This window comes from Triturus cristatus, chromosome 1_1 (assembly GCF_964204655.1).
Source record: "Triturus cristatus chromosome 1_1, aTriCri1.1, whole genome shotgun sequence".
Taxonomy (NCBI): Eukaryota; Metazoa; Chordata; class Amphibia; order Caudata; family Salamandridae; genus Triturus; species Triturus cristatus.
The window spans coordinates 12,331,139-12,350,582 of record NC_140579.1 but is presented as its reverse complement, the minus strand read 5'-3'; the positions used below and the strand labels follow the sequence as shown (position 1 = coordinate 12,350,582).

The 19,444-nt window shown below is 47.7% G+C and overlaps 1 protein-coding gene across 2 annotated transcripts in view; it reads left to right on the top strand.

Annotated features, from left to right (window-relative positions):
• The window catches only part of LOC146869128 (E3 ubiquitin-protein ligase TRIM39-like), an 88,807-nt gene that overhangs the window by 32,102 nt on the left and 37,261 nt on the right, over positions 1–19,444 (top strand). For both annotated transcript variants that reach the window (XM_085626974.1, XM_085626183.1), the window contains 2 exons: positions 7,019–7,041; positions 18,662–18,714. In XM_085626974.1, the coding sequence (XP_085483100.1) occupies positions 7,019–7,041; positions 18,662–18,714 (76 nt within the window). The remainder of the gene's footprint in view (positions 1–7,018; positions 7,042–18,661; positions 18,715–19,444) is intronic.

Sequence of the window (19,444 nt, the reverse complement as noted above, 5' to 3'; positions counted from 1 at the left end):
GACCTGCGGGCGCCAATTTTGACGAGGGTGTTAAACGCGGCCATTAAATCAGGACTCCCGCGATCTTGGTCCACTGCACTAATCGTCCCTATCTTCAAGAAAGGGAATAGGGACAATCCTGAATGCTATAGACCGATATCGCTAATTGACGACTCAGCCAAAATACTTGGGTGGGTGGTTCTGAACCGTCTTATGACCTGGACAGAAGAGCACCACACAATAGCTGACACACAGTATGGGTTCAGAACGGGAAAATCGACTAGTGACCAGTGTTTAAATCTATACTTACTGGTGGCTAAGTACACCAAAGCAAGCAATGGCACCATTTACATGGGATATATGGATCTGGCTGCGGCCTTTGATAACGTGAATAGGAACAAATTGTGGGCAATGATGAATAAATTGGGAATAGACCCGGGCCTCATAAATATTCTGAGAGAGTTGCATTGGAACACCACTGCTAGGGTCCGCTTTAGTGCGGAGGGGGGGTGAACTGACCCATTTCCATGCACAATCGGAGTAAGGCAAGGGTGTATTCTCGCTCCCTTTTTGTTCTCATTGTACATCAATTATCTAGAGACAAGCCTTATCGCCCAGACTGTAGACTGTCCCAAAGTAGGGAAGCGTCAAATTCCGGTACTCCTGTACGCGGATGACGCGGTCCTGCTTGCACGAACACCACGGAGTCTACAATCGCTCATCGATGGATTTGTAAAGTTCTTGGACAATTTAGATCTGTCAGTGAATCTGAGTAAATCATTTGTGATGGTTGCAGGCAAAAGGCCCACCAAGAAATGTGTGTTTAAAATAGGGACCCACATAATGGGCACTGTAAGTACTTTTCCCTATTTAGGCCTTTTATTTGATGGCAAGATCCAGTTTGATTCGCTGATTGAGGAACGCTGTACTAAACTGGTCTCCTCAAGTGGTGCAATATTAAATTTTGCTCGCAGGTTGGGACGCTGGTCCCCAGAACAAGTAATGAGCTTATATGGCTCAATAAGTACTGCAAAGTCACTGTATGGGGCTGAGGTGTGGGGCTTTAGGGATCCTAAATATTTACAGCAAGAGGAAGATAAATTTCTCCGGAGAATCCTAAAGATCCCACAGTCTACCCCAGCGGTAATTGCACACTCGGAACTTGGGATTCCCTACATCACTGACCAGGTGAAGATTAGGCCGGTTATGGCTTGGCTCAGAATTTGGGCCAATCCTGAGGCGGAACTGAGTAGGGAAATTGTTACAGACTGTTTGCAAAGGGATAAGGGGTTGCAAATCCCCTGGCTGAAATATGTTAAAACAACACTAGAGACCATAGACCAGCATACCCTCTTTAGTAATCCGTGTACAATTTCTACGACCCGGAAACCACAAATTAAAACACTGCTGTTGGAAAAATTGGAAACTGTCAGAGCAGCTCCTGCATAATCAAAGCGCACAGTAGCGGCTTATCGCCTGGTCAAGAATGGGGAGGGCATGGAACCCTATTTATTTCTGACGTATAATCAGCAGGACAGGTTTTTAATGTGTCGTTTTAGGCTCAATTTGTTACCTAATATCTGATCTTATCCATCTGGTTTTACTGTAACTATTGAGCAGAAGGGTGCCTGCGGCTGCGACAATAAGTCTCCGCAGGACACCCTTCATTTTGTATTATTGTGTCCATTTTATCGTACCCCTCGGCGCACGTTCTTGGTTGATATTTTAAGAGAGGGAAAATTCCGTCATGCTAAATCCGCACTCCAAAGAGCAAATGACACGCGCACTTTATGCTCTGTAATAAGCTTTTTAAAAGTAGCAGTAAGGTTAAGGAACACAAGAGATTAAGCAATTATGAACATAATATTCCACCTCTTTTGCATGAATTGTATCAGCTTTGTTTGGTGTTTGCTTTTTTATCCCAATGAAGCTCAGAAATGTAAATTACATGATTTTATAAAATGTATTTTTATGATGATTTTTAACCATCGAAATATAGATTCACTGACTGACTATCATAGTAATTCATGACCATCAATGATATTTTAGGGTCGATATGATTCAGAATGTGTAAAAGAAAAATATCTTTCCAGTAAAGATTGACTTTTTTATACCTAAAAAACATATTGTTTCTAATTTACATGGTTCTCTAAAAATTTAACGCTATTTATCTCCATCAGTGCTTTGTGGGTCTTGACTCTGGTCAGAGAGACTCCTGGCGCAGTGACCTGGGTTTCTTACTAGTATTTGTCCTAGATTTTTTAGATGTAGATGAAAATCCGAGAGCTCTAAATCTAGAGCTGGCTTCAGGCACTTCTGACATTTTTTTTATTAGCACGGACTGGTCAGGCTAAAGTCTTTGTCACTCAATCTTGGCAGGAAGAGAGAGTGGATCTGGGTGTGCCTTGACGGAGGAAACTGACACAAAGGCTCAGAAGAGAGGCCTTCCCTCCCGGCTGCTACACAGAACTGCATTAACTCTTCTGGGGATGAAGAATGCAGGAATTGGCTGCGAATTCCCTCCAAGCCTCATTTGTCTCCCCCCAATCCTTTCCATTCACAAAAGTTTGGTCCACTTCAAAGACCTGAAGAAGGTTTCCACAATCTACCTCCCTATCTGGCGGGCTCCCGCCATCCTCCATCATATGTACAATTCACACACAGGGGAACCAAAATGGACTCCTGTCCCCATACATTAAATCACAATAGACACACTCTGTGCTCACCCAAACCCCCATATGCAGCATGCATGTATCATGCACTGTCTCCGTTGGTGTCTAAGCGCTATAGATTACAAAATGTCGCTAAATTGTAACAAAGATCATAGTGTATGAGACCCCATTAGGATGACTCACGTCACTGCAGAGGTCCAAATACCTATATTCAAAGCGTGACATACAGAGTGTTCAGAGGAAGAAACCAGTTTCCATTTGCCGCTCTAGCTGTGTTCTCAGTGTGTGTGATATCACCTGTAGGTCTTGTAAAATGTCTCCTTGACGGGTGGAAATCATTCATGATTTATAATATTATGTGAAGTTCTCCATGTGCTGGGTCATGTGACACAGATTAGAATATAACAGACAATGCAGTGTCATGTGACCCATTCAAAATATCACAGACTGTCATGTGGCCTCATTCAGTAAATCCTACACTGCACTGCTTCATGTGATAACATTCAGAATATCACAGATTGTGTCATGTGACTTGTTTTAGACTAGCAGACTGTGTCATGTGAACTCATTCATATCACCCACTGCTGTGTCATGTGACCAGGGACGTTGATTCTAGGAGTGGGTGGAAAACTCTGCTTTTTTGGCACAGTTTGCCACATTCTGTGCTCTGCTTGGAGCACGGAGTTTGGCAAAAACTCTGCCTGCCGCGAGCTGAGCAGAGTTTGGTGCCCACCCTACCAACACTGCTCAAATATCAATCTGCTCCCATGTATGCGAGTGGGAAAACTAGCTGCTTACATGGGCATTGTGGGCTTTGTGCATCTCTGAAAAGCCAGAAAGCTGTAAAATGCCTGCACCCATCCGTGCCCACTTTCCAGTTCCGGTCTGAAAACTATATGCCCTTCAACGGCCTTTAACGTCTTTCAACGTCCCCTTTCATTCTGGCGACCGAGCTGAAATCAGAATATAAACTTCTGCTTCCACCAGTAACACTGAAGACGGTGCGGAAGTACGGCAGGATTTGCTGTTGCTGTTGTTACAGAGTTGTTACAGAGTGCCATAGCTGTTGGCCCGAGACAGGTTCACCTTCTCCTAATTTATAGGTAAGTGGTCCCCGCTTCCTCCTGATGCAATGCCCCCATAGGCCAATACTTGCTCACATTGGATACGTCGTATTTTTTGTTATGATCTGCTGGTAAATATTATGCGTAGTTTACACAGCATGTCGCAACTTGGACAATAACATCAGAACATTGGAATTCTCTATAGGAGGGTGACGCAGGCAGCGGACGTGTGCGGAATAGGTGCACGACTGTCCCTCTTGCAAATCCTGCTCGTTCTACAGTGGTAACTTTTTACTGCATGAGACCGTTGGTGCTACCAGTAATCCGTGTACACCAGGGGTCTCCAACCTTTTCTGTAGAGGGAGCTACTTCTGATCAGTAAAATCATTGTGAGCTACTAAAGGCCGAGCAACTGGTGCATTGTTCCCAGGGTCCCCCCTAGTACCCACTAATAAAGTACCGTTTGCAAGTGGTCCCTCGGCACAAACCGGATCCAGGAACCTATTTCACATTTATCTCATTATTTCATTACAATTTATAATGCTTCCAGTGAGGGTCTTTAGGCGCTGTCCATAGGCCACAGTCCATAGGAGCTTAAGTCATTTGCCCAGAATCGGAGGATGTCGAGGCTACGCAAAGACTCGAACCTGGATCCCCAGCTTCAAAGTCAGCAGCTCTGGCCCTTATGCCACACCCTCCCAGTCATTCAAATTCAATGAAAAGAAATGTAAAATAATGTTCCTGGCTCCAGTTTGTGGCCAGGAATGGCTCAGATTACTTTATGTATTTAAAAATAAAAGATCCCTGTGAAACGCTGCTTTAATTTACATGATCAGGCCTCTAACATTTAAAAACGCAGGTCTAGAGACTTGAATACTCTACTGAGAATCTAGAGTCCAGCTAATAATTCAACAACACACACTAAGATGGGATCTTGCAAGAGGGGTGGGATACGAACCCCCGAAACACACTGTATGCTCACGTTTCCAGTTATCTCCGGACACTGTAATGAACCAACATACGGCCACGGGACGCTTGCTTATTATCATCCTGAAGTCGTACTGTATTACCATTTTAGTTCTGGTTGGCCTTCTTAGATCGTCTCCGGGTTGCATGGTAACACTTAAATGATGAAGTCTACATTTACCAATCAGAAAATGTATATTTTTGTGCCTCACTCATCTGGCTTCCCGTTGTGATTTTATTTTTCACTCATCTATTGTTTAGCTCTCGACACCCTGTAATTTCATGGCCCGTTTTCATGATGTTTTTTACCATATTCTGAACATCTTCTCGGGTATCTCTTATGTCCGTTTATCAGGTTAATTTTCAGTAAAACATCTTAAGAAAACATTAATCCTGTAAAATAGTTTATTACCATAACTGTTACTTATTTGCAGCGCTTCTCACCCTCGTCTTTGCTACTCCCTGGGCTGGGCATGACGATGAGGCGGTAACAGTAGAGCGACTGAAGGAAAGGCTGCAAGGGATAGAAAATGACCCATCACTGCGTGGCTCCATAATAAAGCCATGCTGTGATTGGCCATGTCCTTCTGTAGAGACAAACCTGCTGCCGTCAAGACTAGGCCTACTGTTCGCCTCTTGAGCCAATCCAGAAGCTGCTTCACAGCATAAGAGCAGCGTGGGGATTGGCTGTAGCAGGCAAAGTCAGCTCTCCTTTGGAGACCAGGGTCGCTGCGTATATGATCCCTGGCTCACTAACATTGTGCGGGTAGGAGAGGCCTTATGTGCGCATGCCGGGTTGGTCATAGGAAGAAATCCATCCATCCTGACATGCGCACTTACACATCTTTAGACCCAGACAATCTTCCGGTGCTGTCTATAATGATGCCACGCCCCCAAGTCTGCTGCTTGCAATGTGCAGCCGGCTCACCGCTAAAATTTAAGCACCGCGACCGGGAATATAAACTGTCTAAATGCATATTAGGGCCCAGGGGGGCAGCAAATACAGGGGGGCAACGCATCCATGGAGAAATTGCACCTGGGTGGAATTACATCTAGTACATCACGACTAGAATTTTGTGATTGTTGCCCCCTTATGTCATGGTTTTCCTCCCTTATGCCAAGACGCATCTCCAATGAGCTAGTGCCTGTATCTTGCCACAGTTACCCCCTATGCCAACAATTGCCTCCAGTCTGCCAGTATCAGTGGTTTTCACAGGTGCCTGCCCATGCCGACAATTGCCTCCAGTATTCCAGCAGTAGAATTTTTCCATAGGTCCCTTTATAAGCCACAAATTACCTTCAGTATGTAAGGGCCAATGGCAGACTAGCAAGCATTACATCATATTCTCACTCACATTTACTCAACCACACTCAATCATTCATTCTCACTCAGTCTACCTCACTCTCACTCATTCGTACTCTGACTCCAACATACTTACTTGCTCTAACTCTGTATCACTCATTCTCTCTCCTACATTCACACTCACACTCACTCCAACTCTTACTCACTCATACATTTTCACTCGTGCTCTCTGACTCACTCACACTCACTGACACTCATCTTCACTTATTCTCACTCCCTTTTAGTGGCTCACACACACTACCTGTCACTGACACTCGCTGTTACTTACACACACTCATGCTCACACGTACAAACACACTCACAAACACACAACCACACTCCGATCCCCGAGCTTGTACCCTACATACATTTAAAAGCATTTTTTATTTGTCATCTGCCACAGAAATACTCATTCTAGATCCTCGTGCCCCATTTTTTATGACACTAACAGTGATTAATAATCTATTATTCACTATTAGTTGAATATAAAATTGTTTGAAATACAAAGGTGGAGCACGGCTCCCATAAGGGCGAGCTGCCTCTGTGTTCTTGGTACTCATTTGGTACCTGTGAAGCCAGAGGTTGCACAAGCAGTGTCAGGGGTCACAAGGGACAAGACAGGAGTCACAGCTGCGACCCCTGGCAATCCCTAAATGATGCCCATGCATGTGACCCTGTTGAGAACATCCTACAATGTGCCAAGTGAGCTCATTCTGAATATCAGAATGTGCTGTGTTTTGTGACTCCATTCAGAAGAACACTGTGCTATGTCATTACAATTCCGAAGATCAGTTTCTGTTATATCTTGTGACCACATTCTGAATATCACATTTTGTGCTTAGTCATGCGATACCCCAGAATGTGCTGTGTCATGTGACCCCATTCACTGTTTTCTAACCATAGATAGTTAAGTGTTTCACTCCTAAAAATACTGCCAAAACTTTAACATCTCCTCTGGAAACTGATTTCACTGTGTTTGTTTCCCTGTTTTTCAGGATGTCAGAAGCACCCTAAGCAGGTAAGGTTGGTTTATTATCCTCCTGTCAGTGTGTAAGGAGCAGGTCTCACTGCTGCAGTGTGTAAACACCACTACTGAGCTCACACAAAGTGTTAAGAAACTTTCAGATCCTCATAAAATCACTTTACATTCTCAAAACAAATCTTAAGTCCTCAGAAACCTCCCCTGCGTCATCCGGAAACTCTCTTAAATTTTCAGAAATCCCTGCAAGTTTTCAGCAAACTCTTTTGAGTCCTGAAATAATTGCCACAGAAATGAGCTGCTGTCCTCACAAAACATATTTGTATCTTTAAAGCCTAACTGGAGTCTGAAGAAAAGTTCCCTGAACATACAGAAAAAGCAAGCCCATTCTGGAAAAGTCCCCCCGGGTTTGCCTCAATTCAGAGTTGTGCAAAAACGAAGTCCTAATGTCCTAACTATACAAACACAAATGGTGGCTCTGCTCACAACAACTGCAGATCCAATTTTCAGCACTATTGTCAGGGATGTTGGATCATACACAATATATCTTCATGTGGGGTAGAGGTGCCACCATGGTACGGCAGGCACCCTGCCACCGAGGGTGTTCACCTGCTTAGGACAATGTCCTTGGCAACAATTATACAAAATAATAAGTACTAGAGCAGACGTAGAAATCCACTCAATAAAAAAAAGGAGTCCTAATATGAATTCCATCAACTTTTTTACCCTTTTTTGTGAAGTTATCTTATGCCATTTGTAGTTTCCACAATGTTCCGTTTATATATCAGTAGGAACGGCCAATATCTGGTCTATACGAGCAAAAGCAGTTGACACGTGTTTCGTCCGTTGGGCTGAGGAAAATATAGGATTGTGCAGAAAAGTAAAAATCAGTACACTGTAAGGAGAGCAAAGTCTCCTGAGTAGTAAAAAGGGAAGTGCAAATAACAACATATAAAAGTAGACCAGTTTAGAATGAAAACTGGTCACCCAGGTGAAACGAGGGAAGTGATTCCATATGTAGCGGAATACAATGAAAAGGGCCAATGTACGAATAGTTGTCCGGTGAATTTCCGGATGGAGTATATTATTCCATTTCTAGGGCCTTGAAAAAGTTACTCTTGTCACTGCTTTAAGCAAGCAGATATTCCGGCCATTCAATACATTATGTATGAGTATGTAACATCCTGTCACGTCCGCAACCTGGCCACTCAGCTGAAACAAGAGCCCCGAGCCACCCATATGGATACCTCTCTGGCATAGGATGAATAAGTGGATGAGTAAAGCTGTCCCCTCCATTTTTTTGGGAGTTTCTGGGCTTCTGTCTCCTACATATATGTCTCTCTAATCCTTCTAATATAGATGTGTGTTCTATACTGTTTCACGAAGGAGTTTAGACCCCTCACATTCCATGTGGCAAATTTAAAATTTCACCCATCTCGTAACATCCCACCCCCCCTCGTTCTCCTCCTCCGCAGACACACCTCTCCACACCATTCCCAAACCCCCGCCAGCCTCAGACACACAACTGATGCTTCAACAACGATAATAACCCAAAACCATATGCGACTCCCATTATACCACCCGGGTAAACACCTTTCAACTTAGCTAGTGTCCTCCCACACGTAATGCTACTCCCACCCACCCAAAAACAGTCTCAATTGAACTACAGTGTGTGTACAATCCCTCTATTGGATATAAACTGGTATTATATCTAAGGGGCAGAAAACAGTCAGATCTCACCCCAGGGGGCGGCTCAATCAGCAGTTCCGCTCCATAATACCCTGAGGTTCTCACACTGGTAGTCGGGTAATCAGTCACACCACAGAAAAGTAGAAACAGGAGAAGGTATGGGAGAAAAACAAGAAGTAAAGTATAATAGAGCCAGGGAAAAAGGGAGGGTTGGCCGCATGGTGGGTGAATGACCCGGGCTCTCTATCAGTGCCACCACCTCATCTTATCACACCTCACTTAAAGTCCGTACAACAATGACTGAGTATCCCAGGGGGAGCCTCAACAAACAGACTAATCAGTCCCGTCGTACTACTGGGTGGCATTCCCCCTCCAGCCCTCCTCATACCTGTCACACCAGGGGCAAGTACAGCATCATTCTTATGCACCTTCAGTGTGGTCCATAAATATGTGTCCATATTCGACCACCTGCTCGCTCGGGTGTTCGTGAGTCCCCAACAGATCCGATTCTGTGCTTGAGGAAGCAGCAGAAGTAACTGCCTCAACTAAGGCCCTGGCTGCTTCTCACTCCTGTCATTGTTTTGCTAGGTCCAGAGTACCCTCAGATTGCACCACCGTTCTCGCAGCAGATCTGGAACAGCGTCTACGTTGGCTTTGTCTCCTTGGAGTAGCCGAGGGGCCTTCTCCCTGCCACAGTGAATCCCGAGCCCGTCCCGTGGATGTCGAAGGCTGACATTCAGCACTATGGACCTCCAGCCAGCCCCAAGTGTTCTCTGGCATTATGATAAAATGAGAACGTCCATCCCGCCGCACCTTCAGTTTGGCAGGGTAAGGCAACATATACTTCAAGCCAATCATTTTTAGCTTTTCTTTGACACTACTAAAGGACTGTCATTGAAATGGGACAGCTCTTGTATAGTCTGGGAATATTCGTATACTGCTATTTACAAATATCGGGTCTCCATGGCTCCGAACCCCTCATAGTAGTTTATCCCGTTCTCTGTGGTTGAGAAATTTCCCTATTATGCTTCGGGGTCGAGCTCCTGGTTGCGGCGGTGGGACCAATGACTTGTGGGCCCTTTCCACCACAAGAAATAGTGTCACGTTTGTGAGTGCCGTCTTAATCCAGTCTTCCATGAAGGTCTCTGGGACATTACCCTCGGCGCCCTCAGAGAATCCCATAAATCATAGGTTACATCTGCGGGACCAGCCCTCCACATAGTCCATCCGTGCCTCCAATCGATTCAAGCAGACCGCCTGGGCGGCCACCGTCACCCTCAATGTGGAGATCTCCCCCTGCACTTCCGTGACCTGTGTCTCCGTTTCCACTGATCGCTCCGCTACCGTGCGAAGGTCGGTGCGGAGGAGGTTCATGTCTATGGCCATGGCTTCGGTTTTGGCCTGAGGCTTCAATTGCTGCCAGAATCTGGGCCCCTGAGGGCTCCATTGCAGGTTGTGTCACCTCTTCAAGAGACTGTGATGTGGTGTTACCCGCTCCCTGTACCATGAACTCGTCAATCTTTGTCTGCTTGCTGCCCCTGCGCAGTTTGTCCTCACCCATGCCACCTTGAGGACCTGCAACTTTCTCTCCCTCAATATCTCCAGGATTTCTGGCGGCAGCGCTGCAGTTGTGGTCGCTCCCACACCTTGTGTGTCTAGAATGAATGCCACCAGTGGTGCCAGTCCAATTCTGCACAGGTAAGCTGTGTGAGGGACTCCAGGATTAGCAGCGGGGTGCAGCAGCACAGAGGATACAGAGTTCCCACCTCCTGGTGTCACCTACAGCTCTGATTCAAATCCAGGGTCCGGTGTTCAGATGCCTGCGCAGGGATCGCACCAGGCAGTCATGTGACTGTGGAGGTCATGTTCCTAGTTCAGAGCTAGTTACCAGCGAAAATCCTACAGGAGGAGAATGTCAGGGTCAATGGCAGGTTGCAAGTCACACAGCCCACTCACCAGTCAATGGGACCGGCCACCAAGAGTGTGGGTTCACGTCCAGTCCAGTTCACCTCCACGCTGCCAAGGCTGACTGCTAGTCTCCTCTCGCTCCTCTGCACGACCCTCAATCCCGGGGTGGGGCGAATAAACAACTGCTGGCAGCCTCTCGCTTGTGTGTGCAGCCACATTTATTATACCCTCCAGGCGTACCCCTGCACAGCACCTGGAGGGGGGGAGTCCACAGAAAAGCTCCACCTCAAGCACCAAGAGTCCACCAGGGCCACCACCGGATCCGTCCCCAGCATCCTACCGAGGGCCCCTTGCATCAACCAGGGCGCACCGTTGTCGCGGCTCATCTCCACCACGGCGTGTAGGAGTGCCTGCAATGTCCAGGGGATCAGCGGTCAGTCTCTCTTGCGGTCGGCCTCAGGAGGGGGGTACATCAATGCAGCCACCATGTTGGGGGGTCTCTCTGTGGCGAGGCAGTCTTCAAGAGGGGAGGCGTGCCGGGGCTCCGTTACAGGCTGCAGGTTCTGTCAGCAGGCCGGCCCCACCACTATCATGGTATCAGCCATCCCGCTTTACCGCCCACACTCCGTTCACCTCCTTGCGGCAGCTCCCCAGGTCCTCCCCACAGCTTCGGCAGGTCACCTGGTCTCCAGCAGAGAGGTAGTGACTTGTAGGCCTCTCCTCGGTTTGTGCATCAGCGCGTTGCAGACAGCTCTGGGGTGTCACTATTTCCATGCCCCCTGGCGCCGCCCTATCCGGAGATCAATTTCAAGATTTTCAGAGTCGAGGGGGCGGCAGGAGGATGGAGTATGCCTGTGTCTGGGCTGAAGCTCTCTTTTAGTGCTGCCTCCCGGCCATCTTGTTGGCCACGCCCCCCAATCTTATCTATTATTAATAAAATGAATGGCCATGCTGATTCTATGAATCCACCAGAGGCTAAATGAACAGCTAGATCCTATGGATGCCGGAGCCAAAGATGAAAAGAAGAATCCTAAGAAGTAACAGTGCCTCGAGGTTACAGCGTGTAGTGACATGACTTCTCCTCTCTGCAGAGGTAGTAAGGGACACTAATCATCTACTGAGGCCGACTTGCGCTCCAAGTCCAGTCTACTGACATCTCTTACAGATCTGAGCCATTCTGATACCTTTGGGGGGTCGGGAGTAATTGATTTCTTACAGATTTCCGTTCTTGCTGGCGATATCAGAAAAAATATCAAGTGAGGCCTGATCCAAGTTTAACTCATCCCAGTACGGGCACAAGTCCATCCCAAATCGGATCAGGCAGGGGCTTACCTTAACTTCGCAGCCAATAATTTATTGAAACGCCTGACTTACATACCCCCAGAAGAAGGCAAATAAAGGTCAGTCCACAAACATGCGTATATCACCCGCCTCTGTGTCACCGCACTTCTAATATTTTAATGGTTCCTATGTGATCTTAGCCAACTTTTTTTATGAGATCCTGGCTCCCCTGGATGCCCATATAAAGCTGCCGATCCTCCCTTGCTTCGGTCTCCTCCGGAGCTTCTCTCATGAGATCCTGGCTCCCCTGGATGCCCATATAAAGCTGCCGACCCCCCCTTGCTTCAGTCTCCTCTGGAGCTTCTTTCATGAGATCCTGGCTTCCCTGAATGTCCATATAAAGCTGCCGACCCTCCCTTGCTTCAGTCTCCTCCGGAGCTTCTTTCATGAGATCCTGGCTTCCCTGAATGTCTATATAAAGCTGCCGACCCTCCCTTGCTTCAGTCTCCTCCAGGGCTTCTTTCATGAGATCCTGGCTCCCCTCGATGCCCATATAAAGCTGCTGACCCTCTCTTGCATCAGTGTCCTCCGGGGCTTCTTTCGTGAGATCCTGGCTCCCCTGGATGCCCATATGAAGCTCCTGACCCTCCCTTGCTTCTGTCTCCTTCTTTCATGAGATCCTGGCTCCCCTGGATGCCCATATAAAGCTGCCGACCCTCCCTTGCTTCAGTCTCCTCCGGAGCTTCTTTCATGAGATCCTGGCTTCCCTGAATGTCCATATAAAGCTGCCGACCCTCCCTTGCTTCAGTCTCCTCCGGAGCTTCTTTCATGAGATCCTGGCTTCCCTGAATGTCTATATAAAGCTGCCGACCCTCCCTTGCTTCAGTCTCCTCCAGGGCTTCTTTCATGAGATCCTGGCTCCCCTCGATGCCCATATAAAGCTGCTGACCCTCTCTTGCATCAGTGTCCTCCGGGGCTTCTTTCGTGAGATCCTGGCTCCCCTGGATGCCCATATGAAGCTCCTGACCCTCCCTTGCTTCTGTCTCCTTCTTTCATGAGATCCTGGCTCCCCTGGATGCCCATATAAAGCTAACGACCCTCCCTTGCTCCAGTGTCCTCCTCCTTTCATGAGATCCTGGCTCCCCTCGATGCCCGTATGAAGCTGCCGACCCTCCCTTGCTTCGGTTTCCTCCGGGGCTTCTTTCATGAGATCCTGGCTCCCCTGGACGCCCATATAAAGCTGCCGACCCTCCCTTGCTTCAGTCTCCTCCGGAGCTTCTTTCATGAGATCCTGGCTCCCCTGGATGCCCATATAAAGCTGCCGACCCTCCCTTGCTTCAGTCTCCTCCGGAGCTTCTTTCATGAGATCCTGGCTCCCCTCGATGCCCATATGAAGCTGCCGACCCTCCCTTGCTTCGGTTTCCTCCGGGGCTTCTTTCATGAGATCCTGGCTCCCCTGGACGCCCATATAAAGCTGCCGACCCTCCCTTGCTTCAGTCTCCTCCGGAGCTTCTTTCATGAGATCCTGGCTCCCCTGGATGCCCATATAAAGCTGCCGACCCTCCCTTGATTCAGTCTCCTTTGGAGCTCCTTTCATGAGATCCTGGCTCCCCTGGACGCCCATATGAAGCTGCCAACCCTCCCTTGCTTCAGTCTCCTCCGGAGCTCCTTTCATGAGATCCTGGCTCCCCTCGATGCCCATATAAAGCTGCCGACCCTCCCTTGCTTCAGTCTCCTCCGGAGCTTCTTTCGTGCGATCCTGGCTCCTTTGGATGCTCATATAAAGCTGATGACCCTCCCTTGCAATTTCTGCAAAAGCTTTTTGTGTAAAGGAAGTGGTTTAGTGTTAAACAAGACGATCACCTTCGGAAGAACCAGCTTCTTAATGGTGTTCACCCTCCCATAGATACCGAGGGGCAGATTTTCCCTCCATCTTGTAAGGCGAGCATCTTTATCACGGTGTGGCTTGAACATAAAATACCTTTGAAAAGCCTTTGGCAACACAGGAACAGTTTATTTAATTAAACATAGCTGCTGGGAGAACAGTTACAGACACAGGGTCGGAGGAGTGTCTGAAATTACAATCAATCTGTAGCGTTCCTATATACAATTCATTATAGGCAATAAAAGGTTTCTAGAGATCCTTGTGGGGAGAGGAATGTAAGTTGCTCCCTCTAGATTCATACATTAATTTTAATTGATAATCCAGGTGGGCCTCGACCTTGCAAGGACAAAACGCGGCCAGTGGTTAAAGTGTCCAGATGTCTGCCACAGGGAGCACGTGATCACTGCGTGTGCTGTGTTCTAATTTGCTCTATGTCCCTAACTCATGTGGCATCTGACTTTATGGTGTTTTTGGAGCACGCGTGCCCCCTCCAGCCATGCTCGCTTTATTTGGGCCAACCTCCCTTAACAATTGTAGTGTCTCTTCACTAATCTGTGAGATTGATCTCGGATTCCCCGTTCATGCATTTGTCTGCCGGCTACGTGCCACTTCACCTGTGGCCTGTCAATCAGTAACCTTGGGCCTCGGTCTCAGTGCTTGCCAGGCTACGTATATGCGAGTCGGGTTGATGCGGCGTTCACATTGGGTGAATTTGTTAACAAGGACGTGATTTTGTTCACATAAATAAACGTATCATTTGTCATATCAGCATCGATTTTTTCCTAATTGACAGTGGGATACCTTAGTTAAGTTTTATAGATATTTCCTCCAAACTCTGAGTTACGATGCTCCCATGATTCCTAATCTGGTTTCTGGTTTGAAGCCCGACCCTGTCTTTAGCCCATGTCATAATCTCAGTCTTCTCTTATTGATTAGATACCCTGACAGACTCCCAGAATCTCTGGAATGCGTCTCAAGCTGTGGAACACAGAGCTCTGGCTTCGATGCACACAGAACTATGTCATCAGCATGCAGTGCTAGTCTGGTTGGTAACCCTGCAGCTTCAAAGGGAAGCATGGTCTAATCCTGCCGAATCATCTGGGAAAAGGGTCCAATATATACACAGAACAGAATTGGCGACAAAGGACACCGCTGTCTAGTTCCCCTGGATATCTGAAACAAAGCTTTAAGATCGCCATCCAAAATCTTAGCCGCCGGCACCTTATATAGCATTTGCACAACTTCGGTAACATTGCTGCGGAAACGATAATCCTGCAATACCTCCCAAAGATAGAACCAATCAACCGTATCAAATGCTTTAGCAGCATCAATTCTTGCGATTGTCAACAGGAGATTAGAGGCCTCGGCCATATCATTCGCACCGATAAGTCACTGGGTTAATTCATACAGCTTCCTTCCAGGCACAAACCACTTATGATCGAAATGGATCAACTTTGGAAGGACATCTGACAACCTCTTAGCCAAGATTCCTGTAATCATTTTGTAATCACAGTTCAACTAAGATAGAGGTCTGTAGGAATCCGCTAACCTAGCATCTTTACCCTGCTTAAGGATCATAACTACAGGTGCCTCTTATTAGGAAGGTGGAATTTAACAGCCTTCCAGAGAGATCTCATTAAAATAAGATAGCCAGAAAAAGAAAGAGGATTCAGATGGGATCCCGCCTGGGCCTGCTGCTTTCCCTTTACTGAGCCTCCTAACCTGTTCCCTTATCTCTCCCTCTGTGATCCCCTCTGGGCCTGCTGCTTTCCCTTTATTGAGCCTCCTAACCTGTTCCCTTATCTCTCCCTCTGTGATCTTTCCCCTACGGCCTAAAATCTGCTGTTCTGTAAGACGTGGGAGTTTTTGTTTGCAACCAGTTTTTCATTACTAATCGGTCTGGGTTCATATCTTCCTTATATATCCCACTAAGGCTCTTCAATATCTTAGTTGTAGAGAATGGTGCCAAGGTTTACACCGGCAGGGATTGGATGTGACAATGTTGTATTGTGGGTGCTGTCGGGAATTCACGTGGACCTCAGGTAAGAAGGTATTTATTAAGTATATGCACGAGACCCCTCCAGGAGCAGATGTAACCTTTCTCTGCCCCCCTCACTGAGCTAATGGCGCTCCCAGAAGAACCACGCAGAGGCACTCCATAGCATCACATGAAGCGTGCTGGTATCACTGAGCTAACTATAGCTCCTAGAAGACCCATGCTGAGGCACTCCATAGCATCACTTGAAGCGCGCTGGTCTCACTGAGCTAACTATAGCTCCTACAAGACCCATGCTGAGGCATTCATAGCATCACATGAAGCGTGCTGGTATCACTGAGCTAACTATAGCTCCTAGAAGACGCATGCTGAGGCACTCCATAGCATCACATGAAGCGTGCTGGTATCACTGAGCTAACTATAGCTCCTAGAAGACCCATGCTGAGGCACTCCATAGCATCACATGAAGCGTGCTGGTATCACTGAGCTAACTATAGCTCCTAGAAGACCCATGCTGAGGCACTCCATAGCATCACATGAAGCGCGCTGGTCTCACTGAGCTAACTATAGCTCCTAGAAGACCCATGCTGAGGCACTCATAGCATCACATGAAGCGCGCTGGTCTCACTGAGCTAACTATAGCTCCTAGAAGACCCATGCTGAGGCACTCCATAGCATCACATGAAGCGCGCTGGTCTCACTGAGCTAACTATAGCTCCTACAAGACCCATGCAGAGGCACTCCATAGCATCACATGAAGCGTGCTGGTCTCACTGAGCTAACTATAGCTCCTAGAAGACCCATGCTGAGGCACTCCATAGCATCACATGAAGCGCGCTGGTCTCACTGAGCTATCTGCCTTAGAACACCCACATCCTGTCATAAGATGTTAAAGGTACTTTTGGATATCGTTAGAGCTTTGACTGTTGTGTATGAACAGTAACTGTTGGAAAACGAGGCAGCCTCTGTGAGGCCGGCACAAATAACATGACTACATTTGTCCTTCACTGGGAACCAAACACCCAATTGTAGCGCCTGACTCTGAGGGTAGCGTTGCAGAGCAGTCTGAGGCTTACTCAAGGGAGGTGGTGTGGGCTAGTAATCGCCATTTGCAGGTGCGCAAAAATAATACTCAATAATTGATTGTCCAGTCTATACTTTGCTTTATAAAAGTAAGAGTACATTTATTAAACACACACCACTCAATACTATGCACCAATTTAAAATATACATAAGCTGTTGGAATTACTTTGTGACATTGCATAACATCTCCACCCCTCCCGCAGGGGGGTGGAGTCTAGTACCACCACTCCCATGCATGCGCATCATCTTGAACACTTTACAATAAGAGTACTCATCACATTTGTGGGTCACTAGAATGCGTTGCAATTGCAGCTCCTAAAGGCATCACAGATAAAATCACAGGATTATGCATATACAGCCAGACACCCTAGGAGGAATGTCTGGCAACATAACCCCACTTTGCTTATGACATCACCTCATACAAGTGCTTCATATTACACATGTGACCTTCAGTTCCTCCAAAAGAAATAACATAAGTAAAAGCATTTCTGGTGCAATTAGATCTCTTCACCACCTTCTTAACTGTCTTCACTGGCTCCCTGCGCCACCCTTTCGCCTGGCTCTCCTCCTTGGCCTCTCTTCTCCCTGCGCAGGGGCCACGCTTCTGCGCACCAGTCCTGGGCTCTTCTTCTGGTGCTGTTAGGGTCCTGGGGGCCGTCAGGGGTCTCTTCTTCCAACTGCCCATGGCGCCAGGCTCCAGCACCTTCAGCCTCAGCAGACCACACCCCAGAGAGAGCTTCTCTTCCTGTGCAAGCACTTTTTAAAAGTTGAGTAGGGGGCTGGCAGGAAGTCTCTGTTGGTCCTATCAAACAGCGACACAGCACGTCCCTGCCCCTGCTCCCTCCCTCCTTGTCCAGCCTCTGGGTTTGTTCAAAATGGCGTCCTCCAGTGTCTCTGGCCACATGGCCTCTGAAACCCAACTCCTTCCCTCCTTGGTGCAGCCTGGCACCTGGCACCTAGTGATGGATGAGCCTGTAGCCCCACCCATCATCTCTTCATGGAGCGGAGGCCCTCGCTTGTGGAAGAAAGGTTATCAATCCACCCAGCTGGGGTCAGCCCTCAGCCTAGGTCTGGTCATGGCTGGCTCAGAGAAATATGACAGTTCTGGATGACCCAAAAGCAGTACAAATATGACTTTGGACTCTGCGGGATACTTCTTTTCACATCCGCTACAGTGGACTTAAGTGCGTGTCTGGAATCTGTAGGCCTAATGGAAGTTAATCTAGCCATGGGCCCCACATCCCCATAGGGGAATAATGAAGTGAAAACACAGTAAGACACACTGACTTTCCCTGGCATGTTTCTTTCCAGCGTATAAAGCCTATTCCATGTCACCACCCAATACTGCATAAGTCCTGCCACACCATTCACTTTGTAGCTGCTCCTGGACTGCACACACTAGGAATCTCCCCTGTGCAGCCCGTACACGTGTGTACACGCATGTACACATGTGTTTGGATGTAACCAGCTCGGTGTCCCTGACTCCAGCTGCTGCGCAGTGGCCTGGTGAAGCCAGGGGGACCCCAGTAAAATCCCCATGCAGTCTCTTACATCCTGAGTTCACTGTGGGTGAGTCCCAACTTATGAGGCTCCCCCACAGTAAAAGCTCAACAATTAGGTGCTCAAAAAGCGAAAAATCCGGGCCGCCCATAGTGTCATAACTACCTTCTAACAGTAACTCACACTGAGCTCTAGTCCGCAGGCGCTGCTCTTAATACTGAATCTTATTCCAAATACGGGTCTTATGTGATGTTTATCCTTTGTTCCTGTAGCTGTAATTGTTCTTTAATACAACGATGATGTGTGTGTTATTACAGGTGTAATAATGTGAAGATTCAGAGCCCAGAGGTGGTGGTGAAGAGTTATAAAGGTAAATACCATTGTGATGATTAGCTCTGAATATTACTGTTCATGAACATGATACGGTATGATATGGTGTGGTGTACTATGGTATGAATGAATGAATGAAAAAGCATTTGTAAACCGCATGGCTACCCGGGAGTGTCCCAGCGCTAGGTGTGGTATGATATGGTGTGGTGTGGTATGGTGTGGTGGGCTATGGTATGGTGTGGTGTGCTATGGTGTGGTGTGGTATAGTATGGTGTGGTGGGCTATGGTGTGGTGTGGTATGGTGTGGTGTGCTATGGTGTGGTATGCTATGGTATGGTGTGGCGTGGTGTGCTATGGTATGGTGTGGTGGGCTATGGTGTGCGTTAGAAAAGGTAGACGGACCGGGAGGGTCGGCCGGGGTCAGGAGGAGAGGTCTCCGGGGAGAGCCGTCTCCAGCGATCGTACAGACAAGTAACTTCCCCCCCCACAGACAGATACCACACACGGATAAGGTTCAGTGTTCTTTATAAGCACTTAGTAAGGTACGGTTGAATGGTACAAGGAGGTCTGGACTCAGGGGTCCCCTCGATTAGAGTCTTGCAAGGTAGGGAAGGGGGTAGCGGGACAGTCTGTTTACCAGTCAGGTAGTTCGGATGAGATGATGATGAGCTCACAATCCTCGAGCTTGGTGGTTAGGCGGTACGGGCCGCGGCAGCGCCAGCAGGTCCCCGAAAGATGGACGATGTACGGTCCGCGGCAGCGCCAGCAGG